This window comes from Rana temporaria, chromosome 2 (genome assembly GCF_905171775.1).
Source record: "Rana temporaria chromosome 2, aRanTem1.1, whole genome shotgun sequence".
NCBI classification, from domain to species: Eukaryota; Metazoa; Chordata; class Amphibia; order Anura; family Ranidae; genus Rana; species Rana temporaria.
Genome location: NC_053490.1, coordinates 104,697,281 through 104,723,157, shown reverse-complemented (window position 1 = coordinate 104,723,157; position 25,877 = coordinate 104,697,281). Strand labels below are relative to the sequence as shown.

Sequence of the window (25,877 nt, the reverse complement as noted above, 5' to 3'; positions counted from 1 at the left end):
AAATTGAAGCATGCTTCAATTTTTTTTGTCGTTTTTTACAAGACATAAAACGACATTTTCCCCCACACACGGTCATTTAAAGTGACGTTTTTAAAAACGTCATTTTTTTTCATCACATAAAGTAGCAGGATTAAGTAAATCTCTGTTAAAGATTGACATAATTTCAAATTATTTTTGCAGGAAAAACCACTGTAGCTCTACCCCCCCCCCCCCCAGGAGCCACTGGATTTTGGGTCCCCCTCCTGGGGTAATTAACTTGGATGGGGTTAGGGTGGTTATGGGATGCCCAGAACTTGATCAAAGTACAACTTTGAGGACAACTTGAGTGATCACAGACTTCTATGAAAAAATCCCAGACTTTACACCTTCCAGAATAACTGTACATCCTGGCTAGACACATTTCCCAACTTAATTTCAGGTACTTTAGTCTTCCCTTCAAAATGCCAGCACATCTGGCTCCAACTGAGAATTCCCCAAGCAAAGGTGGAGAATAATTGTATGCTGTCCCTCTGAAAGCTAGCTGAATATTGCACTCGACTGCAATCTCCCTTGAAGACTTTGGGGGTTTAAAAATGTAGAAGAACTTCAAGGACCACTGTGGCTACACTGTCTTTTTAGCACAAAACTTCAGTCTGTGTTCCCAGGGGAAATTACTTTTAACAGACTGGCAGAGCACTTCCAATACTGATCCTAGCACTGGCACATTAGCACAAGATTATCCCAAGCAGGGGTTGAAGGTTGGCAGTAGCTGTCCCTCCGGAATGGCTAGCTGGGTATTGCACCTGGCTGCCTCTCCCCTATAGGCTTTGGGTGGTGAAACAGCCAAATGTTACTCTTAAGTCCGGCAGAACAGATAGTCACTTCTGCCCAGGCCTCCGTTTGTTCAGGTCCCACTTACTTGCCCCGGTGTCTCAACCAGTCGAGATGAGACTTAAGGAGGTTTCTCCTTTCTCTCAGCACACTCTCTCTCTCTCTCTCTCTCTCTCTTTGGCACCTTCTGCCTAGAGGCAGACACCTCAGCAAAGGGGTACCTCCCGACATCTGAATACTGGACTATCTCCCCACATGGCCAGGCTCTTGAGCCTTTATGGGCAAACTTTCCACCCTTCTGGGCTGTGCTGACCCAGGGATTGGTAGCGCCCCCATGAATTTTTAGGCTTCTATCTCCATCCCTTCACCCACTAAGTTCTGGAACTTTCTGGAAGCTTCCAGAAACCAGGGGAAGGCAACAGAGGCTCAGCCTTCAGAACCTGCCAGCTGAACTGTACATGATCCCAATTAATCCTGGCTCTACTAACAGTAAAGCTCAACTAAATCTACCTAACCTATACACACTGGGTCGTATCTCTGAGTTCCGACGGTCGTATCAATGCGACTGATTCAGAGAATCAGTTACGCATAGATATCCCTAAGATCCGCCAGGTGTAAGTGTTTTACACCGTCGGATCTTAGGCTGCAATTCCAGGCTGGCCGCTAGGTGGCGCTTCCGTATTTTTACGCAAGGAATATGCAAATGAGGATTTACGCCGATTCAGAAACGAACGACCGCCCGTCGCTTTTTTTTTACGTCGTTTGCGTTCGGCTTTTTCCGGCGTATAGTTACCCCTGCTATATGAGGGGTAGCTCATGTTTAGTATGGCCGTCGTTCCCGCTCCGAGTTTTAAAATTTTACGTTGTTTGCGTAAGTCGTTCGCGAATACGGCTGGACGTAATTTACGTTCACGTCGAAACCAATAACGTCCTTGCAACGTCATTTAGAGCAATGCACACTGGGATATGTACACAGACGGCGCATGCGCCGTTCGTAAAAAACGTCAATCAAGTCAGGTCATCACACATTAACATAAAACACGCCCCCCCTTCCACATTTGAATTACGCCGCAACACATACGTTACGTGGCCGTAACTAAAGGGCGCAAGTTCTTTCTGAATATTCGGAGATACGTTACGCCGGGCGGACAGATACGCCAATGTATCTGAATCCAGCCCACTATGTACACCAGGGGGTGCTACACCATTAACTTAAATTTATAATCAATGCTATCTATTTATAGATAGATGGAAAATAGATAGGTAGATATTCTTTGAATGTGCATTTAGCCATTTGATTGGAGGTCAACATTAATTCACTCTGCTTCTTGTATTTACTTACCTATAATTATCCCAGATGCGCACAATGCCACCAAAATGATTATCATTGCCGCATGTATGGCCACATGATCACCTAAAATTTATATACAGTGCAATACATTAGATTCTTTAAATTCTAATTTAAAGTGTGAAGGCAAAAAAACAACAACATATTCAGTACATCTCTACTGTGCCTGTATATTTTTCCATGTGTTTCCTTTTAACCCTTTCACTGTCTGAGCATTTTCTTTCTTTTCATTTTTGGCCCACATGCTAAAATGTGCATTTTTGTCCTAAAGACTACTAAAAACATCATAAGTATTATATATTTTCTAAAAGCACAGGGATAGTAGAATAAAAATATGGTAGCTGTTAAGTTTTATGTTACACATTATTTGCACAACTGTTTATCAAACCTTTTTTGTCACAAGTTTGCATTACTTAACAGTTTGTCATCTAAAAGACAAAAAAAAGGGGAATTACTCAGAAAAAAGCAATTGATGGTTGGATTTTGGAGGCAAGACGGGAATATATAAAAAATATAAATTTTATTACAAAATAGAGATATTAACAATATCCTCTGTACATCGTTGTACATCGTACAACGATATACAGAAGATAGTGTCCACATATACTATATACTCTATATGGTTTTATTATCTTTTTTGTTAATATCTCTATTTTGGAATAAAATGTATATTTTTTATATATTCCCATCTTGCCTCCAAAATCCGACCATCAATTGCTTTTTTCTGAGTAATTCCCCCTTTTTTGTCTTCTAAATTTACGGATGTGGCAAATGTGAGTGCTCCCCCTCTTTTCCTTGTTTTCTGTTTTGTTGATCCAGTTTGTCATCTAACTAGACTAGCCCAAGGCCATGCTACAGCCTTTCACACTGTAGCGCGGCCGTGTTAGCGGTAAAGCGCCGCTAGTTTTAGCAGCGCTTTGACGTCATTTTAGCTGCACTTTTCAACCGCTAGTGGGTGCTTTTAAACCCCACTAGCAGGCGAATAAAGGGTTAAAAGCGCCTGTGCTGCGGCGCTACAGAATCGTTTTTCAGGCGCTTTGGCAGCGCTGCCCATTAATTTCAATGGGCAGGGTGTTTTGGGAGTGACGTGTACACCGCTCCCAAACCACCCCAAAGATGCCGCTTGCAGGACTTTTCCTAACGTCCTGCAAGCGCACCGCCCCAGTGTGAGAGCACTCTGGCTTTCACACTGGGGAGGCAATTTTCAGGCGCTTTACAGCCACTATTTGTAGCGCTAAAATGCTTGAAAAAACACCTTCAGTGTCAAAGGGGTCTAAATGTCTTATTTATCATGTTTTTTCCCTAGGTTAGAGGCCCTTAGAGAATGACCACTTGTTAAACACTTACTAACTGCTTACCAAGCATCAAGAAATGCTATATACGAGTTTGGTTAGGAGATGAGCTAACAGTCGATGAGGTAAATGAAAACCTTGCACAGCACAATGCCTTCTGGTTAGGGTGACCACAGGGCCGATCCTAGGCAGGGTGCACAGGGTGCATTGCACCCAGGCGCCTGCAGAGGTGGGGGCGCCAAACATCCAACAGATTCTCTAACAGAAGCCCTCTCTGTGTCCATCACAGAGGCCCCCCTCCAGGTCCCAATAAAGTACTCTGCTTCTCTTCCTGTATTTTGTTTATTGTTAAGAGATCATGTAAGGATCCCAGGGTAATGAAGACTTTGTGGGGGGAGCATCTCTGTGGTTGACTCATTGCCAAAGAAACATTTGTAAAGGGGACGAGTTAGTAAAATGATGACGCCCATGTGGGGGCGCCAGAAATATTTCTGCACCCAGGCACTTGTGACCCTAGGATCGGCCCTGGGTGACCACGTGTCCCGGATTGCCCGGGACAGTCCCGCATTTTGTAGGTCTGTCCCGGGCACCTTCACTCCAGGAAAATACAGTGTCCCCAAATGAAACTGACACAGCCACCCCCCCAGGGCCAATCTGATGCCCCCAAAAAAGGCAGCCACATCACGGCTTCACTCACTGACAGTACTTGTCCTGGCCAGAATTGCCTGGAGGAGCACAATCCCGCCCCCTGCTTGTGATTGGAGAAATCATAAATCCTGCCTCTTGTGTCCAATCACTGTGCTGTGATTCGTTACAGCACAAGCTGATTTTTGGGAAGGGAGGGTGTCCGTGAATGGTAGTTTGGAAATGTGGTCACCCTACTTCTGGTATAGCTGTGATGCAGCAATATCCGGAGAGAGGAGAAAAAAAATACAAAAGGGTGCAAATTCGAATGATTTTTGTTCCACAAATTTGGAAGATATATAAACAAAGGAGAGAAGGATATGGGAATCCCACCTATTTATCAAATATGTAGTACTCACCGATATTTTCGGGGGGTGCAATCAAAAATATAATGTACCAAGAGAGAAAAAAAACAAAAAAGAAAAATGACTGCTGCACACCCTTAAGAGTTATTACTACGTTTTATTAAATATCAGAAAATAGAGCATAAAAGGCATTAAAAACACACAGGTAACCAATAATGGTATAGTACCCTAGAAGTGACCTGAGAATACACTCACAAAAGCGAGACGGCAAAAATCAGTGACAAATTGAAAACTGGAGCTTGATCATCCAATAAGGAGATCTAAGTCCATAACTCACCCATTCACCCTCCACACAACACAAAGAGACCCCCCACCCCAAGCACATATAAAACCCCCACTGCTATCAATAATCCTAAAGATTTCCACACCATGCGGTGGTTCCCTGTAACTACAGGTGAAAGTACCACCGTCTAAGTGGGAAAAGTTGCAAAAAAGAAAAAGCTCAAAAATGGGGACATGAGAGGGATCCACTATATAGTGGTATAGTAATACTGCTCAATTGGAGATAAATGGCAAGTGATAAATCAGATGAGAGAGATATAGTCCCAGGGACCACAGACAATTCTACTAGACTGGAGAAAAAAAGTGGTATATATATATATGTCTCTGCTCTTCAGATGGGTCGCCGCATCTGGCGTAAACAGTTATTCAATTTCCATCAGATAGTAACTGATAAGGAGGCATTCAACAAAAATATATATTTGAGACACTGTAGTAGTGATCATTTTTTTGTTGAATGCCTCCTTATCAGTTACTATCTGATGGAAATTGAATAACTGTTTACGCCAGATGCGGCGACCCATCTGAAGAGCAGAGACATATATATATATACCACTTATTTTCTCCAGTCTAGTAGAATTGTCTGTGGTCCCTGGGACTATATCTCTCTCATCTGATTTATCACTTGCCATTTATCTCCAATTGAGCAGTATTACTATACCACTATATAGTGGATCCCTCTCATGTCCCCATTTTTGAGCTTTTTCTTTTTTGCAACTTTTCCCACTTAGACGGTGGTACTTTCACCTGTAGTTACAGGGAACCACCGCATGGTGTGGAAATCTTTAGGATTATTGATAGCAGTGGGGGTTTTATATGTGCTTGGGGTGGGGGGTCTCTTTGTGTTGTGTGGAGGGTGAATGGGTGAGTTATGGACTTAGATCTCCTTATTGGATGATCAAGCTCCAGTTTTCAATTTGTCACTGATTTTTGCCGTCTCGCTTTTGTGAGTGTATTCTCAGGTCACTTCTAGGGTACTATACCATTATTGGTTACCTGTGTGTTTTTAATGCCTTTTATGCTCTATTTTCTGATATTTAATAAAACGTAGTAATAACTCTTAAGGGTGTGCAGCAGTCATTTTTCTTTTTTGTTTTTTTTCTCTCTTGGTACAAATTTGGAAGAGGGAGGGGAGGACCGTAAAGAGAAAATGCTGCTGTAAGGAGTTCCACTTTAAGATCAAACATAGATCATAGTTAAAAGTTAGGTATTAAAAGGGAATAAGATCCTGAATCATTCTTCAATACACTGAGCTACTTACCCAGAAAACATATGTATATAAGGATTTCTGGTTTTCCCCATCTGCATATTCCTTTTAAAGGGTCACTAAAGGATTTTTTTTTTTAGCTAAATAGCTTTCTTTACCTTACTGCAGTCCTGGTTTCATGTCCTCATTGTTCATTTTTGCTTTGATGTTGCTGTAATTCCTCTCTGTTTTGGACACTTCCTGGTTGTCTGTTTCCTGATGATCACAGTACTGGGAGATTTCTCACTGTGGTCACTAATCAAGGAGGTGTGAATTGCGAAACTGGATTGGTGCTGAGGGGCTTTAGACAAAGCATCGCTGCCCTCTATTGGTTTTCTGGCTCTGTACATCAGAGAACCAGGAAACAACAGCAACAACTAAACTAAACTGTAGGTACATTATATGATTGGTTTTTATCTATTTTTAATCATTTTTAAAAGGAATCGGTTAACTATTATGTCTCTATACCCTGTAAACAGTCATTTCAGCAAAAAAAAAAAAATTCCTTTAGTGACCCTTTAAGTCAGTAATTCATGAAGTACTCATAAATTCTTTGAAAATGCTAGCTGATTGCTTGTTATACAGTAAAGCAATCAAGTCAGCAATGACAGCCCTACAATTTTTACTATGAAAAGATTTACCTTAAAGTCAATATCAGGATAGAAATGTAGAAGTGGTCACTGCTGGATCCAGTGCAGGATACAGGGTTGTCATTCTGATATTTGCTTTGTTGCTTAGTTAGCCATTGATTGTGAGCAAGCAAGCCGAAAAATACCAGGATACCCACTTGTTCTAAGACAGTGACCCTCCAAGTAATGAAGGAAGCATAATCGCTTTGGAACATGCACCTTAAAAAACAGGTCGGCAATGGCAATGCCCATATGCCTGTTGTGACCAGATCCTGTAACCCTACAATTTTACAATTAAACACTTACAACTGAATGATGTCAATGTAGTACAGGCAGTCCACGGGTTACAAACAAGATTCTGTAGGTTTGTTCTAAAGGGAGAAAAAGGGGGAGAAAGAAAGGGAAGGGGAAAGAAGAAGAGAGAAAAAAAAATGCTGCTTTGCAAACAATAAAAGGTTTAACCACTTAAGGACCAAGCCTGTTTTTCAGATTTGGCGTTTACAAGATTAAAACATTTTTTTTTGCTAGAAAATTACTTAAAACCCCCAAACATTATATATATTTTTTCTAACACCCTAGGGAATAAAATGGCGGTCATTGCAATACTTTTTTTCACACCGTATTTGCGCAGCGGTCTTACAAGCGCACTTTTTTTGAAAAAAAAAAAAACTTTTTTGTATTAAAAAATAAGACAACAGTAAAGTTAGCCCAATTTGTTTATATATTGTGAAAGATAATGTTACGCCAAGTAAAATGATACTCAACATGTCACGCTTCAAAATTGCGCCCGCTTGTGGAATTGCGTCAAACTTTTACCCTTAAAAATCTCCATAGGCGCCGTTTAAAAAATTCTATAGGTTGCATCTCTTGAGCAACAGAGGAAGTCTAAGGCTAGAATTATTGCTCTCGCTCTAATGATCGCGGCGATACCTCACTTGTGTGGTTTGAACACCGTTTTCATATGGGGCGCTACTCACGTATGCTTTCGCTTCTGCGCGCGATCTCGTCGGGACAGGGCACTTAAAATATTTTTTTTTTTTGTTTTCTTATTTATTTTTATTTATTTTATTAATTTTTACAAAAAAAAAAAAAAAAAAAGGATCACTTTTATTCCTATTACAAGGAGTGTAAACATCCCTTGTAATAGAAAAAAGAATGACAGGTCCTCTTAAATATGAGATCTGGGTCAAAAAGACCTCAGATCTCATATTTAGACTAAAATGCAAAAAAAAATTGTCATTTGAAAAAATTACAACAAGAAAATATTGCTTTAAGAAGCATGGGCGGAAGTGAAGTTTTGACGTCACTTCCGCCCTGCTATGCTATGGGGACGGGTGGAGGCCATCTTGCCCTCACTCGTATCCCAGCCGAGCAGGGGAGAGGACCCGATCGCCTCCGCCGCTGCCGACAGCTCCAGTAAGCGGCGGAGGGCGTGGGAGAGCGGCGGAAGGGAGGGGCCCTCTTCCGCCACCGATAACGGTGATCTTGCGCCGAATCCGCCGCAGAGACCACGGTTATCGTTGACAGGACCACTCACTGAATAGATGGATATATCGGTTGTGGCAGCAGCTGTTGCCGTTACCGAGATATCCATCTTTAAAAAAATGACGTATATATATATATATATAGTGAGCGGTCCTTAAGTGGTTAAAGGGGTTATAAAGGTACACGTTTTTTCACCTTAATGCATTCTATGCATTAAGGTGAAAAACATCCGACAATACCGGCCCCCCCAGCCCCCCCCGTTATACTTACCTGATCCCTCGAAAGTCCCGCGCTCGTCCCCGACATCCTCTTCGCCATTCAGCCTTGTCGTTGATTGGTTACAGTGGATGGATTAAAACAGCACAGCCAATTGCTCGCGCTGCTGTCAATCACATCCAATGACGTGACGCACCAGGGGGCGGGGCCGAGTGATACAGTGAGCGGCTATGGCCGCCGGCTGTATCACGGGAGCGCGCCCGCAAGAACTCAACACCATGCCAGCACGCTCGCATGAAGGTGTTGAGTCCTTGCGGAGGGGAGCCGAGACAGTCGCGGAGGGACCCCAGAAGACCAGGTTTGGGGTCACTCTGTGCAAAACAAGCTGCACAGTGGAGGTAAGTATATATATAAAATATATATATATTTCTTTAGTGATCCTTTAATAGTATTATCACATATATGTGCAAAATGATATAGACGTAGATAAAATTCAATAAATCATGGTACACATTTGGCCACTTGAGAACTAATATATATGTGGGTTTGCGGGAATTAGGTACATTTTAATTTTAGATGGGTTGTATGGTGGCTAGACCAATTTGTGTCTGGCCCCTCCCCCTATCCTCCCTCAACTCACGGGGGAGATATTTGTGGACCTGTGAGGGGATCCATCCGAGACCCTACGCTGCACACATTTGGAGGATTTATTGGATTTTATCTACTATATCGTTTTGCACATATACCATATGTGGAAATACTCAATCAACCTTTTATTGTTTGCAAAGCAGCATGGTGAGATCGGGTGTTCTGGTCACCGTCAGCCCCCCTTTTTTTATCTCATATTTTATCTCCAGATGTGTTCTCCTGAGGAAGCAAGTTTGTTTTCTATCTCGCGAAACACGTAAAGATTTTCAGCACTATTCCTCATATTTGCCTATGGATATTAGCATGGACAAATATGGCTCATGCAAGGTTTTTCCAAACATGTATACAGTAATGTGACGTGTGTACTTTTACTGTTGATATATTATAATACTCATGTTTTGATACGTGTGAATTATTTTTGTAAACAATAAATATGTTTTTATGAAAATACATTTTTTATGATGTGACTCACAAAGTCCCCTGGGCTATAAGTAGTTGTTGTGTCTATACTATATCGGCCCTGATCCTCCTCTTCATGGGTCCCTCATTGGCGCTCCTCCTCTTCTCGAGTGACCCTTCGGAGAAGCGCTCTCCCTTGGCGCACCCGTGCGGGCGCGCTCCTTTGTCCTGCTGCTACGTCCATTGACACAGACTGCAGGACACAGCTCCGCTCCCGGCTCCCACGTCATTGGATTTGATTGACAGCAACGGGAGCCAATGGTTGCACTGATATCAATTTATCCAATCAGGACCCGAGACACCGGCTGGAGCTGCTGTGCTCGTCCCCGGCGCAGGGCTGATCCAGCTCAGGTAAGTAAAAAGGGGGGCTCTGGGGGGCTGGTGCACTACAAGAGGTTTTTCACCTCAATGCATTGAATGCATTAAAGAGAAAAACCGCAAGGGTTTACAACCTTTTTAATGTTATACTTATTGCAAGTGTGTCACAATTTGCCTTCTTAGGGGTAGATTTTCTCCCACTTCCTGTTGTCGTCCTCCATTTGTAAGTATCTTTGTGAGTCGTATGTACAGTGGGAAAAAAGGATTTGATCCCCTGTTGAATTTTGGCCATTTGCCCATTGACAAAGAAATGATCAGTCTGATTTTAATTGTAGGTTTAGCATTTTAATGAGTGAAATAAGTATTTGATCCCCTATCAATCAGCAAGATTTCTGGCTCCCAGGTGTCTCCTATACAGGTAATGAGCTGAGATTAGGAACACTCTCTTAAGAGTCGGTTCACACTAGGGCGACACGACTTCCAGCGCGGCTTTCAGAGGCGACTCCGACACGTCTTGAGCATGAACTGTTTATGTGTACGAGGCTTTTAGGTTTCTCGTCAGGAAATCTGGCCAGAATCTTGACGAGAAAAAAAGAGAACCTGCGCTCTATTTTCTCGTCGAGATTCTTGTCGGCCTGTTTCCCCGACGAGAAACCCGAGAGTGTGTATACTTACCTGTCGCCGTGGAAACCCGCGCATGCTCGAAATGACTTTGACGCATGCACGGTAGCTTCCATGGGATAGGTAGGGTGAAGTAAGAGGGTGGCGACGGCATCGAATGTGACGAGCGCATGCTCATCGTACGTGATGACGTCACCGCGTTCTTGCCTTTCAAGAGAACTGCGGTTCTTTTGAAAAGGTTCCCTCAGCCAAGGCATTGAAAATGGGTCGTGGATGGGTATTCCAGCATGACAATCAGGGCCGCCATCAGGGGGGTACAGGCAACCCCCTTTAAAAATGGGGTCCGGATGTTGCCAGGGACCCGGAGGCCCACAGGGCCCCAGAAATATATATATATTATTATTATTATTATTATTATTAAAGGGCCCAGAGGTCCCCAGGGCCCCGGATGGCAACCCCCCTTTTTTTCTATAATTATTTATTATTTTTTTATTTTTATATATATATATATATATATATATATATATATATATTTTATTAAAATTTTATTTTATTAAATGTGGCAAACCCCCCCTTTTTTTTTTATAAATGGCCCAGAGGTCCACAGGGCCCTGGATGGAAACCCCCCTTTTTTTATTTTTTATAAATGTTTATTTTATTTTTTTATATATATATTTTTTTTATTTATTTTTTATTAAAGAGCCCAGAGGTTTCTTTTTTTTTATTATTAAAGGGCCCAGAGGTACCGGATGGCAACCCCCCTTTTTTTGTAATTTATTTTTATAAAAAAAAAAAAAATTTTGTATATATATATATATATTTTTAATTATTATTATTAAAGGGCCCAGAGGTCCCCAGGGCCCCGGTTGGCTACCCCCCTTTTATTATATATATTTTTCTTTATTTCTTCTTTTTTTTGCGGCAGAGCCCCCCCCTGCTTCTCAATTTCAGGCGGCAGCACCCCACCCCCCCGGTTCTCTGCTCCAGGAGGGCCCATGCCTGAAGCTGTGTAAGGGGCCCCATAATTCCTGATGGCGGCCCTGATGACAATGACCAAAAACACAAAGGCAACAAAGGAGTGGCTCAAGAAGAAGCACAATAAGGTCCTGGAGTGCCAGTCTCCAGACCTTAATTCCATAGAAAATATGTGGAGGGAGCTGAAGATTTGAGTTACCGAACATTAGCCTTAATGACTTGTAGAGGATCTGCAACGAGGAGTGGGACAAAATCCTTCCTGAGATGTGTGCAAACCTGGTGGCCAACTACAAAAAACGTCTTACCTCTGTGATTGCCAACAAGGGTTTTGCCACCAAGTACTAAGTCATGTTTTGCAAAGGGATTGTCATGGACATGCAATAATGTCTGGCAGCTTACCTTTTCCTCGTGTGTCCATTAGAGGCTTGACTCTTCTGGCTCTCTTCTGGCTACCTTTTTATCATCTCCTTCCTGTATGGCCCCACCCCAAGCCATCCCAGGAAGTCTATATTAACTGTTGCACTGTAGGTCTGCTTTGCTGTTCAACTTTGTTTGTTAGCTTGTTCCTGTCTGCCGTGTGCTACGTTTACCTTTCTGTGTATCGATTTTGGCTTGTCTCTGACTATTCCTGTTTGCCTGTGACCCTGACCTTTTGGCCTGTCCCTTGGTTACTCTTGTATGCCTGTTGCATCGACCTCGGCTTACCCATCACCATCCCTTGTGCCCTCAGAGACTGCTTCCCCTCTCTCCCTACGGAGCGTGACCTGGGGGACCCCAGGGGCCGCGACCTGGGTCCAGTTGCAGCGAAGGCCATCCTCACCACTAGAGGCTCTGGTGAACACCTGCTGGACCTTAGACTCCGCGCCCTGGGGAATCTTGGGTTCATGTTTCCTGTCCATCCGCAGCAGTCTGCTATTGGGTTCACTACCTTGCGGTGCACCCTTGTCTCCATCGGGGTGTATTTGTCACCTTCTTACAGGTGACCTGACAGGGATCAAATACTTATTTCACTCATTAAAATGCAAATCAATTTATAACTTTTTTTTAAAATGTGTTTTTCTGGATATTTTTTTTGTTATTCTGTCTCTCACTGTTAAAATAAACCTACCAATAAAACTATAGGCTGATGATTTCTTTGTCGGTGGGCAAACGTACAAAATCAGCAGGGGATCAAATCCTTTTTTCCCCTCACTGAAAGTCGTGTTTGTAACTCGGGGACTGTCTGCATCACATTTGCGAAAAACACTAGCTGGTCAAGTCACAGTCATTCATTACTGTAGCAAATATTTTATAACTGACATCAGATTTTGTGGTCAATCCCTTACTGGAGTTGCTTGCATTCCTTGGTTGCTCCCACACAGGTGTCGTCCAATCACAGGAGTCGTTCCAGTGTGCGCGTCTTTTTGGTTCAGCTGATAAGAGACCCAGTCAGAGACAGAGACACATCTTTCCTCCCCCAAACAACACCTGTGTTTTACAGTGATAAGCCACCCCGTCTGTGTAATCATACCCAGAACACAAAGAAAATCATCAATTCCAATTTATAGATGAACAGAATATCACACGCAGATAAAGGTTAAATGTTTAAAACTGTGTATAAAGTAACATGACACCGTTCTCAGAATTGCATTTCCAACACCCTCGATATAAACTTGTACTGAGAAAATATGGAGGCTGCTATTGCTGACCTTGCCTGCTGAAGATGCTAGAATCCTGGCCATCATATTGATTCTAGTGGGGTAGATTCAGGTAGCTTTGCGCAGTTTTTACGGAGGCGCAGGGCACCGTTTTTGCCCTGCGCCCCCGCAAATTATCTGCGCTACCCTTGATTCACGGAGCAGTAGCTCCGTAAATTGCGTGGGCGCTCCGGCAAAATGCCCGGCGTAAGCGCGCGCAATTTAAATGATCCCGTAGGGGGCGGGAATCATTTAAATTAGGCGCGTTCCCACGCCAAGCGTAGGGCGCATGCTCCGTCGGGAAACTTTCTCGACGTGCATTGCGGTAAATGACGTCGCAAGGACGTCATTTGCTTCAAAGTGAATGGCGTCCAGTGCCATTCACGATTCACTTACGCAAACGACGTAAATTTCAAATTTCACGACGCGGGAACGACGGGTATACTTAGCATTGGCTGCCCCTGCTATTAGCAGGGGCAGCCTTACGCAAAAACCGACGTACGCAAACGACGTAAACTGCGTACGCAGGGCTCGCGTAGGGTTGTGAATCGGCGTTAGTATGTAATTTGCATACTATACGCTGACCACAACGGGAACGCCACCTAGCGGCCTGCGTAAGAATGCAGCCTAAGATATAACGGCATATGACGACAGTCATTTCTTAGGCTGCAGTCGGCGTAACGAGGTTCCTGAATCAGGAGCACTCGATACGCCGGCGCAGGTAAGCAATTGCGCTGCGTAACTATGGTTATGCAGACGCAATTGCTCTTTGAATCTACCCCAGTGATTTTAATGCTTTCTATGGCGCTGATCTTTATCATGTATGCAAATCAGAATTTCTTACTTCACAGTGAACCAGATTATACTGAAGTTGGAGACAGCCAGGCAACTAGTATTTCTAGAGGGAGATCAACAATATTACCCCCTGTGTTGCTCTTAGTACAGGTTTCCTGTAGGGTTTTTATTATATAAGGGGTTAATTAAGATGGGGGTTGTAAAGGTTCGTTTTTTATTTTCTAAATAGGTTCCTTTAACCACTTTACTGCCGCCCGCTGTCAATTGACGGCGGCACGATAATCCTCTAGTTCTGGGAGGACGTCATATGACGTCCTCGCCTTGCCGAGCCACTAGGGGGCGCCACCCCCTGCGTTACTTGAAACCCGATGCCTGTGCCCAGTAACTGAGCAGGAACGTGGATCTCTGTGTGTAAACGCAGAGATCCACGTCCTGTCAGGGAGAGGAGACCGATGCGGTGTCCCTTGTACAAATAGGGACACAGATCGGTCACCTCCCCCAGTCAGTCCCCTCCCCCTACAGTTAGAATCACTCATTTAACCCCTTGATCGCCCCTAGTGTCTTGTCACAGGTAGCCCAGCCCCCACACAGTTAGAATCACTCCCTAGGACACACTTAACCCCTTCCTCGCCCCCTACTGGTTAACTCCTTCCCTGCCAGTCACATTTACACAGTAATCAGTGCATATTTATAGCACTGTTCACTGTAAAAAAGTGAATGGTCCCAAAATAGTGTCAAAAGTGTCCGGTGTGTCCGCTGCAATATCGCAGTCACGATAAAAATCACTGATCGCCGCCATTACTAGTAAACAAAAAAAAAATTATATAAATCGATCCCCTATTTTGTAGCCGCTATAACTTTTGCGCAAACCAATCAATATACGCTTATTGTGATTTTTTTTTAACCAAAAATATGTAGAAGAATAAGGGCCAGATCCACAGCCAGCGGGTGTAACTTAAATATTCGGATTTAAGTTACACCGCCGGAAAATTTCTACCTAAGTGCCCGATCCACAAAGCACTTACCTAGAAATTTTCTGCGGTGTAACTTAAATCCGGCCGGCGCAAGGCGTGCCCAATCTAATGGGGCGAGTCCCATTTAAATTAGGCGCGCTCCCACGCCGGACGTACTGCGCATGCTCCCGACGCGATTTTCCCGACATGCATTGCGCGAAATTACGTTGCGCCGAGTAAGAAAAGTTGCGTCGGGAAAAAAAAGAGATGCGGCGGGAATTTTTTTTTTTTTTTTTTAATTTGACAGCGTCGCGGGAAAGAAGGGTCTACTTTTACATGGTGTACTAACTTTACACTTTGTAAAAGCAGCCCTAATTTTGCGACGGCAAACTAATACTTAAGGAGAAAAAACGAAGCGTAAAAGCTTTCTCCGTAAGTGCTAATTTGCATACCCGAGGCGGCATTTCGACGAGAAATGCCCCCAGCGGCGGCTGCGGTACTGCATCCTAAGATCCGGCAGTGTAAGTCCCTTACACATGTCGGATCTTCTGCCTATCTATGAGAAACTGATTCTGTGGATCAGTTCCATAGATAGAAACAGGGATACGACGGCGTATCAGTAGATACGCTGGCGTATCCCTTTTGTGGATCAGGCCCTAAGTATTGGCCTAAACTGAGGGAAATTTTTTTTTTATTATATATTTTTAGGGATATTTATTATAGCAAAAAGTGCTTTTTTTATAAAAATTGTCACTCTTCTGTTGTTTATAGCGAAAAAAAAATAAAAACCGCAGAGGTGATCAAATACCACCAAAAGAAAGCTCTATTTGTGGGGAAAAAATGATTAAAATGTCATTTGTGTAAAGTGTTGCATGACTGCGCAATTGTCATTCAAATTGTGACAGCGCTGAAAGCTGAAAAATGGCTTGGGCAGGAAAGTGCCCGGTATTGAGGTGGTTAAGCTAGTGCATTGTTGGTTCACTTACCTTCGATTTTCCTTATAAATGTTTTTTTTCTTTGTCTGAATTTCTCACTTCCTGTTTCTCCTCAGTAAGCTTGCCCCCATCATCCGAGCCGTTCTGGCTGGGGGTTAGTCAGCCAGAACAGCTTACTGAGGAGGAAAAGGAAGTAAGAAATTCAGACAAAGAAAACAAAGAAAAAAAACATTTAGAAGGGAAATCAAAGGAAAATGTAAGTGAATCAACATTGTACTAGACTAATGGAACCTATTTAGAAAATAAAAAAACAAACCTTTATGCCGGGTACACACGATCATTTTTCGGCATGAAAAAAACTTTGTTTTAAAAAAATTTCATTTAAAATGTGTGGGCTTCACATCATTTTTCGGGTTCTGAAAAACGTCAATTTTTTTTTCCGAACATGCTGCATTTTTTAACGACGCTTTAAACGATGTCGTTTTTCTGCGCATGCTCAGAAGAAAGTTATGAGACGGGAGCGCTCGTTCTGGTAAAACTACCATTCGTAATGGAGTAAGCACATTCATCACGCTGTAACAGACAAAAAAGCGCAAATCGTCTTTTACTAACATGGAATCAGCTAAAGCAGCCCCAAGGGTGGCGCCATCCGCATGGAACTTCCCCTTTATAGTGCCGTCGTATGTGTTGTACATCACCGCGCTTTGCTAGATCATTTTTAAAAAACGATGGTGTGTGGGCAACGTCGTTTTAATGATGAAGTTGGAAAAACGTTGTTTTTTTCTACATGCCGAAAAACTATTTTTTTTAATGCTGAAAAATGATCGTGTGTACGCGGCATTACAACCCCTTTAGCCCACTCTCCACACTGAGCCTCTGGCAGTTCCATGGTGGCGGCTCGGAATGGAGCCTATGCATTCGGATACATGCACCCGCTCCTGTCCGCATAGCAAACTTTGACGTGCGATTGAGTCTGTGCAGCAGCTGCGTGTGCATCCACTTCTATAGGTTGTCTGCAAGCAACTCAGAGGGGGATGCACACATCTTCCGGCGGCTCTGCACGGAGGACTGGCTTAAGTGTCCGTCTAAATGAGCCCTTAAAAGTTTACTATGTAAAAGGAATCCTTTGCTGGGAGAAATGCATTCCTTCTGAAAATGCTAGTTGTCTGGCTGCCCCCAACCTCAGTACCTTGCAGACTATGTACCAGCATGCAGTAACTGAAGTTAGCACTCCTGATTTGCACACTTTTTCCTGGTTAGTGAATCAGAAATAACAAAACCCTCAGATCAGTATGACAGCCAGTCAATTAGGCAGCTAGTGATCCATGGCAGTTTCCAGATTTTATCATTAGAGCGGGAGTTCACCCGAAAAAAAAAATTTAACATTAGATTGAGGCTCATTTTGGGCAGCACAATCGGGTGTTTTTTTTTTTTAAATCAAAGCAGTACTTACCGTTTTAGAGAGAGATGTTCTCCGCCGCTTCCGGGTATGGTCTTCGGGACTGGGCGTTCCTATTTGATTGACAGTCTTCCGACAGGCTTCCGACGGTCGTATACATCGCGTCACGAGTAGGCGAACGTCGGTGCGGCTCTATACGGCGCCTGCGCACCGACGTTCGGCTACTTTCGGAAAATCGTGACGCGCTGTATGCGACCGTCAGAAGCCTGTCGGAAGGCTGTCAATCAAATAGGAACGGCCAGCCCCGAAGACCATACCCGGAAGCGGCGGAGAAGATCTATCTCTAAAACGGTAAGTACTGCTTCGTTTTTAAAAATAACACCCGATTCTGCTGCCCAAAATGAGCCTCAATCTAATGTTAAAAATTGAGTTTTTGGGTGAACCTCCACTTTAAAGGTTTCTTTTAATGCTATTAAAAAGAACATGAAGAAGAATTTTCATTATGTGGGAAAGCCATGTGGCTGTATATAAACAATGTACAGCTTGTATATACTGTGCAAACAATGCAACACTTAATGCCCTGTACACAACGATCAGGCTTTTGCCTGGCCAAAAGCACATCGGAATTCCGACTAATTCCATTGAGGTAAAATAGAACATGTTCTATATTTAAACTCCAAAGGAATTCCTCGGAATTTCCGATGGGATTTCTCCGATGGGGCATACACACGGTCGGAATTTCTGATGGAAAAAATCCATAGGAAATGTAGATCGTGTGTACGCGGCATAAGGCCACTTTCACACTGAAAGCTCCTGGCATTATCTGTAAAGCTTTACCATCGTTTTAGCGGACTTTTCCAGACTTTTCAATGCTAGCGGGGCGCTTTTAACCCCCGCTAGCAGCCGAATAAAGGGTTAAAAGCGCCCGTATACAGCTTTCCCAAACCGCCCCAAAGTTACTGCTTGCAGGACTTTTTTTTTCTAATGTCCTGCAAGCGCACCGCCCCAGTGTGAAAGCACTTGTCCTTTCACACTGGGGAGGCATATTTCAGGCTCTTTTTGTAGCGCTAAAACGCCTCAGTGTGAAAGTAGCCTAAATGGCTTATCCTTAAATCCCAGTTTAATAAAGTTGCAGTCACAGCTTTGACTGGGGTCATTTTGTACACCTTTTACAACCTAGAGAAGGGATGTTTAGATGATGACTGCAGCAGTTAGAGATTTTTTTTTTACATGCAGTACCCACATTGCACCAAAAAACTGAGACTCCCACCTAGCACCATAGCGCTAGGTGGGAGGTGTATGAGGGAAAAAAAAAATCTTAAAGCGGTGGTTCACCCTCCTTAACAACAGTCTAGCATTAAATTCGGCATAGTAGCGCGAGCTACAGTATGCCTGTCTGTATTTTTTTTATCCCCGTACTCACTGTGCAATTGTATATTGAAGATTCCGACTCCCGCGGGGAATGGGCGTGCCTATGGACAGGGAGGATGATTGACGGCCGGCTCTGGCACGTCACGCTCCCCGAAGACAGCCGGAGTAGGTCTCGGCTCTTCACGGCGCCTGCGCACAGGCTATGCGCAGGCGCCGTGAAGAGCCAAGCCTATTTCGGCTATTTCCGGAGAAGCGTGACGTGCCAGGGCCGGCCGTCAATCACCTTCTCTCTCCATAGGAACGCCCATTCCCCGGAATCTTCAATGTACAATAGCACAGTGAGTACAGGGATAAAAAAATACAGACAGGCATACTGTAGCTCGCGCTACTATGCCTCATTTTATGCTAGAGGAAAAAAAAAAATTTTTTTTTTTATATAGGGTGAACCCCCGCTTTAAGTGAGACTAAATACTGCGATCTGTATCCCTTTAAAATGGACCTATGGATCTTATTTCTGATACTTGAAGCAGTATCAAACCCAAAAGAAAACCTTTATTACATTGCAGCTTTCCAATTCTTAGATGTGATGGCTGAATTCGTTTTCTTTTTTAGGCTTTCTTGCTTTTATTTTCATCTGGTGATCTGGCCAGCAAGTCTGTTGTTTCAGCACAGAACATGCTCTTGCAAAATGTATCAGTTACAGAGATGAGATAAACAATTTACAGCTGACAGGGGTGCTTACAATGATCAGTTTTATTTATTTATGTAAAATCTTTATCCAGAAAGCAAAAAAAATAATAATTGCTGTAAATGCTTATAAAGTGTTAGCTGGAGTACAGCTTAAATTTCTGTTAGTCCGTCTAACACTCCCCCCCCCCCCTCCAAACTAATTATGTTGCTGTGCTGCATGTGCTCGTTCATCCAGAGTAGAGGCACTCTAATCCAAAAGCTACTCTGCTGTGTTTAACCACTTCAGCCCCGGAGGATTTGGCTGCCAAATGACCAGAGCACTTTTTGCGATTCGGCACTGTGTCGCTTGCGCGGTCGCGGCTCCCAAACAAAATTGACGCCCCTTTTTTTTCCCACAAATACAGCTTTTTTTTGTGGTATTTCATCACCTCTGCGTTTTTTTTTTGCACTATAAACAAAAATAGAGCGACAATTTTGAAAAAAAAAGCAAAGGGCCAGATCCACATAGAATTGGATAGGCGCTGTATCTTACCTGGCTTTAAGTCGAATCCAGGAAGATTTTGCGCCGTAAGTTACGGCGGCGTAGTGTATTTCTGGCGGCGGAATTCAAATCGGCCGGTAGGGGGCGTGATTCATTTAAATGAAGCGCGTCCCCACGCCGATTGAACTGCGCATGCTCCGTTTTGAAATTTCCCGCCGTGCTTTGCGCGAAATGACGTTGCAACAACGTCATTTTTTTAACTTAGACATGACTTACGTCCATCACTATTCACAGGCGACTTACGCAAAAAAAAAAAATTCAAATTTTGACGCGGGAACGACAGCCATACATGGCATAACATGGCAAGTCTATCTATACGCCGCAAAATAGCAGCTTTAACTATACGCCGGAAAAAGGCGACTAGAGACGACATAAGAGAATGCGACGGCCGCGCGTACGTTCGTGGATCGTCGGAAAAAGCTAATTTGCATACCCGACGCGGAAAACTACGCAAACTCCACCTAGCGGACGCCGAAGTGTTGCATCTACGAAGCCGCACGCCTGTCGGATCGAACCCAGATGCCGTCGTATCTTGGTTTGAGGATTCAAACTAAAGATACGACGCGGGTAATTTGAAAGTACGCCGGCGTATCAGTAGATAAGCCGGCGTACTCGCTATGAGGATCTGGCCCAATATGTTTTACATTTTGCTATAATAAATATCCCAATAAGCGTTTATTGATCGGTTTGCGCAAAAGTTATAGCGTCTACAAAATAGGGGATAGTTTTATGGCATTTTTATTAAAAAAAAACCTTAGTTAGACTTACCGGTAACGGTATTTCTATGAGTCTTTCAGGACAGCACCTGGAGAGAGCGCAGCTCCACCCACTTCCCAGGAAACACTGCAGTCAATGCTATAACTTCCGCCCCCTTCCACCATGGCCTCAGTTGTTCACGAGTACCTCCGGCCACGCTGAAATTAGATAAGCAGAACATAGAAACTACACGCATTAGCATATATATATATTATCTTTAATAATAAAAGGGCGGGTTATCGGTGCTGTCCTGAAAGACTCATAGAAATACCGTTACCGGTAAGTCTAACTAAGGTTTTCTCACCTCGTCTTTCAGGACAGCACCTGGAGATGATAACCGAGTACTTACTCTAGGGTGGGACCACCGCTTGCAGGACCTTCCTGCCAAAAGACTGCTCTGACACAGAGAGCAAATCCATCCTATAATGACGAGCGAAGGTGGAAAAGCTTGTCCACGTTGCCGCTTTACAGATGTGTTCTGGCGAAGCTCCAGCCCGTTCTGCCCAGGAAGTTGCCACCGCCCTAGTAGAATGGGCCATTACTCCCGGAGGAGGATCCAAACCTTTAGCTTTGTATGCCTCATGGATAGCCATACATAACCATCTAGCCAGAGTACTCTTGGAAGCCCCATGCCCCTTGCGGGATCCCGAAAACAGAACAAAAAGCGAATTCGCCTTTCTGAACTCACTAGAGACCTCTAGATAGCGTCTAATGCATCTCCTGACATCTAAGGAATGGAATTCTCTCTCCTTCGGACAAGAAGGAGTTGGACAAAAGGTAGGTAACACTATTTCCTGCGTCCTATGAAATACTGACACTACCTTCGGAAGAAAACTCGGATCAGTTCTTAATACTACCCTATCAGGGAAGATTGATAAAAAAGGCTCCAAAATGGAAAGCGCCTGAAGCTCGCTAACCCTCCTCGCTGAGGTGACCGCTACCAAAAGCACCAATTTCAAAGTCAGAAACTTTATAGAGGCGTCTACCAGTGGTTCGAAGGGTTTTTTCGTCAAACCCCCCAGGACCACTGATAAATCCCACTTGGGGAAAAATTTAAACGGGGAAGGCCTAGCCCTGGCTAAGGCCTTAAAAAATCTGATAACATAGGGCTCTAGAGATAAACGTCTCTCTAGAAACACTGACAAAGCCGCCACCTGCGCCTTCAAGGTGCTGGCTGCCAGACCCTTATCCATACCGTCTTGTAAAAACTCCAAGACGGAACAAGTATTCAAAGGAGAATAATTTTTACCTTCACACCAAGAATTGAAAACCTTCCAAGTCTTGAAATAGATGGCCCTCGTGACCTCTTTCCTGCTACTAAGTAGCGTATCTACCAAACGTTTGGACAAACCCTTCCTGCTAAGAATTAGCTCTTCAGTAACCAGGCCGTGAGTCTTAACCGACTCACGTCTGGATGAAGTAGAGGGCCCTGAAACAGTAAATCTTTTCTGACTGGCAGTACCCAGGGATCTTCTACTGCCAGTTCCAACAGACTCGAAAACCAAGGCCTCTTGGGCCAGTACGGGGCTATCAGGATCAGAGTAGTCTTCTCCTCCTGAAGCTTCCGTAACACTAAAGGAATGATCTGAACTGGGGGGAAGGCATAGCACAGGCGGAAGGGCCAGCGTTGGACTAACGCATCTAGACCCTCTGCCTGGTCCGTTCTGTTTAGAGAAAAATAAGCCGGAACCTTGGCATTGGACTGGGACGCGAACAGGTCTATCTGAGGGGTTCCCCACCTGTTTACTAGCTCTTGGAAGACCTCCGGGCATAAACACCATTCCGATTCCAGAACCCTCGTCCGACTTAAAAAGTCTGCCAGAAGGTTTAGGCTGCCTTTTAGGTGTACTGCCGATAGGGATGCCAAGTTCACCTCTGCCCAGGACAGAGTCTGTAAGGCCAGATTGAGGAGTACCTTGCTTCTCGTGCCCCCCTGTCTGGAAACATACGCCACAGCTGTGGCGTTGTCTGACAGAATCTGGACGTGTTGGTCCAGAATCAGCTCCTGGAAGGCCCTTAGCCCTAACCAAATGGCCCTGAGTTCCCTCCAATTGGAGGACCTTCTGGACTCCTCCCTCGTCCAGGATCCCTGTGCCATCTGCCCGTTTAGGTGAGCACCCCATCCCCACGAACTCGCGTCCGTAGTTAGGACCCTTGTAGTGGGGAAGGACCAAGACAGGCCTAGGCGCAGATTTGCCTGGCCTCTCCACCACCACAGTTTCCTTTTCACTGAAGACGGAACTCTGAATCTTTTCTCTAGGGATTCCCCATGGGTCCAATTCTGAAGGATCGCCTGTTGTAGGTCCCTTGAATGGAGACGAGCCCACTGCACCGCCGGAATGGCGGCCGTGAGTAAGCCCATTGTGGACATGGCTGAGCGAACAGAAATCAGCACATTCGACTGAATCGTCTTCACCGCAGCCCGAATTTTCTCTATCTTTGCTTCTGGTAGAAAAAACTTCCCCTGAACAGAGTCTATAGTGTATCCTAGAAAGACTATCCTCTGGGAGGGCACTAGATTTGACTTCTCTCTGTTCAGAATCCACCCGAGCCCTTCCAAATGAGCCTGGGTCCTCCTCAGGTCCAGGAGAAGCTGCTCCTCCGACTTGGCGAACACCAGGAGGTCGTCCAAGTATGGAATTATAGAAATCCCCCTGAGCCTTAGGGGTGCCAAGGCCTCTGCCACCACCTTTGAAAAGACTCTGGGAGAGGAGGAAAGGCCGAATGGGAGGGCTCTGAATTGGAAATGTCTCACTCCGCTCTCTGTTCTGATGGCTAGGCGCAGATAGCGCTGAGAGGAAGTCCTGATCGGGACGTGCAAATATGCATCCCTTAAATCTATCGATGCTAAAAAGCACCCCAGAGGAAGAAGCTTTCTCACCGAGTATATAGAATCCATGCGGAATCTCTTGTACCGGATAGCTAGATTCAGGACTTTTAGGTTTAAAATTAACCTGAATTTGCCCGACGGCTTCCTTACTAGAAATATATGGGAATAACAGCCCTCCCCCTGTTCTCTCTGGGGCACTGGCGTAATCACCCTCTGTTGGAGAAAATCTTCCACTAATGACAGCATTGCCCGAGATTTCTCTTGCTCCCTGGGCAATTGGGTCACATAAAACCGCGACGGTGGTCTTCCCGAGAACTCCAGTGCGTAGCCCTCTGCAATCCGTTTGAGGACATACGGACTGGACGTCGCCTCTGCCCACTGTGGAAGGAAGGCTTGGAGCCGACCTCCCACAGCTGGGAGACCGTCACTGGGGCTTAGCAGGCTGGCTGGGGGAGCGAAATAACACCCCAGGCTTCCCGCGGCCCCTCTGGGACCGCCAGGGTCTACCACCCTGGCCTCTTTGCGCATCCTTAGGACCCTTGGCTTGGAAAAAAGGACGAAATTTTTTCTTGGGCCCCGAATCTACCTTTTTTAAAGGAAGAGCCTTCTTTCTATCCGCCGTCCTATCCAGAACGGCGTCTAGCCCAGTGCCAAACACCAAGTCTCCTTCAAAAGGTAACCCACACAGTTTCACCTTAGAGGCTGTGTCCCCCTGCCAGGTCTTAACCCATAAGGCCCTTCTGGTTGAATTTATCAACGCCAAGGATCTGGCGGAGAGCTTCACGGATTCAGCAGATGCATCCGCTATATAGCCTACCGCTTTCATAAGGACTGGAAAGGACTCCAAAAGCTCTCTACGAGAGGTACCAGCCTCGATGTGACCTTTAAGCTGATCCAGCCAATGTTCAAGGTTTCTAGCCACCACAGTGGATGCCATAGCTGGCTTGAGATTAATCAAGGTGGTATCCCAGGCTTTTTTGAGCAGGGTATCTGCTCTTTTATCCAGGGGATCTTTAAGGGTACCTGTATCCTCAAAAGCTAGGTCCGTATTGCGAGAAACTTTTGAGAATGCTGCATCCAGCTTAGGCCTTTTATTCCATGCCTGCGTTGGATCTTCATCAAAAGGAAATCTCCTTTTCAGAGATTTAGAAAAGAAGGGTGCCTTTTCCGGGTCCTTCCATTCTCTCTTAATTGTTTCGGACAATACTTTATGTACCGGGAAGGTACGATGTTTCACCTCATCCAAGCCCTGGTACATCCTGTCATGCAAGGACAGCTGAGTCGCATCTTCCTTAATGTTTAGGGTAGAATGAATAGTCCTTAATAGGTCATCAACCTCCTCTAAGGACAGTTTATAGCGCGAGGAAGACGTATCCCTTTCTTCTTCTTCCTCCGCCTCTGATCCTGAAACAACATTTTCAGGCTCCTCCTCCTCGGACTCACTGTCTAACCTTCTAGATGTGGGGGGGTACTGGCCCTGGCCTTAGATCCCTTAGTCGGACCCTTGTCCAGGAAGGAGCGAAAAGACTGGAAAGTCTGGTGCAACTCCTCCCTAAACGAAGAGAGCAACTCCCCCGTACCCTTGACGGTGGGCTGCTCAGAGGCCGAACTAGTAGAGGCCTCCCCCCTGACAATCTCCGCAATACAAGTTTTGCATAAAGGTTTGGTCCAGTTCCCCTTAAGGGAAGCTTTACAAGTAGCACACCGCTTCTTGGAAGGAGGAGGTTCTACCACTTTAAGTTTTTCTTTAACTTTCTGAAACGACACAAAGGACAACAACGCTATGTTTAACCTTTGTATGCCAGACCAGCAAATCACCAAGTGCACACAGCTAGTGAACAAAATAAAACCAGAACCCATCACCGCTGTACCAGAAAACTACACACACCCACAGAAGTGACTAGGGTGAGTGAGGCAGGCTCCCCTCCCCCGAAGGGGCAGAAAAGAGGGACATAACAATACCCTGGTACATTGACCACCGCTGGGTCTCCTACCTGGGCCGGGCTGGTGCTTGTGGCTCCTGCTCCCGCCACCTCCGCTGCGTCTTCTGGCTCCATGGTCCCATAACGCTGCGGGCGTGCGACAGCTTTTTAAATTTCCCGGCTCTTTCTCGCCGCTGCGAGACCCGGAAATAGCACCGCCGAGGCCACTCCTCCTCCTGCGTTCCAGGCGGCCGGAACCGGAAGCCGCCACGCGCCGCCGGAAGTCCCGCCTCCCCCCGGAAAGGACATCACTACGCCCTCCGCTCCGGGACCTCGTATGCCGGAAGAACGGCACCTGACCGCCCCCCCGCAAGCTACGATGCCCGGACTCAGGGAGCGGGACCTCCAGCAGCCTCTGTCCTCGCCGGACCGAAGAGGAGAAGTACCCGACCTTCACCCGCGCGTCAGGGGAGAAGTCGAGTCCGCCTCCTGGAGGATCACCTCCTAACACATCAAACACCGGTATGCTCAAAAACCACCTTCCCCGCCTGGGGAGAGAACAGCACACCCCTGGTTCCCTGCAGCGCTTCCACCATGGCCGGAGGAAACACTACAACTGAGGCCATGGTGGAAG

At 45.1% G+C, this 25,877-nt stretch overlaps 1 protein-coding gene across 4 annotated transcripts in view; it reads right to left on the bottom strand.

Annotated features, from left to right (window-relative positions):
* The window catches only part of AMHR2 (anti-Mullerian hormone receptor type 2), a 91,243-nt gene that overhangs the window by 50,645 nt on the left and 14,721 nt on the right, over positions 1-25,877 (bottom strand). For 2 of the 4 annotated variants that reach the window (XM_040340697.1, XM_040340698.1), the window contains exons 4-5: positions 12,701-12,787; positions 2,153-2,224 (exon numbers count right to left, since the gene is read on the bottom strand). In XM_040340697.1, coding sequence (XP_040196631.1) covers positions 2,153-2,224; positions 12,701-12,787 — 159 coding nt within the window. The remainder of the gene's footprint in view (positions 1-2,152; positions 2,225-12,700; positions 12,788-25,877) is intronic. The other 2 variants (XM_040340699.1, XM_040340700.1) reach the window with 1 other exon arrangement.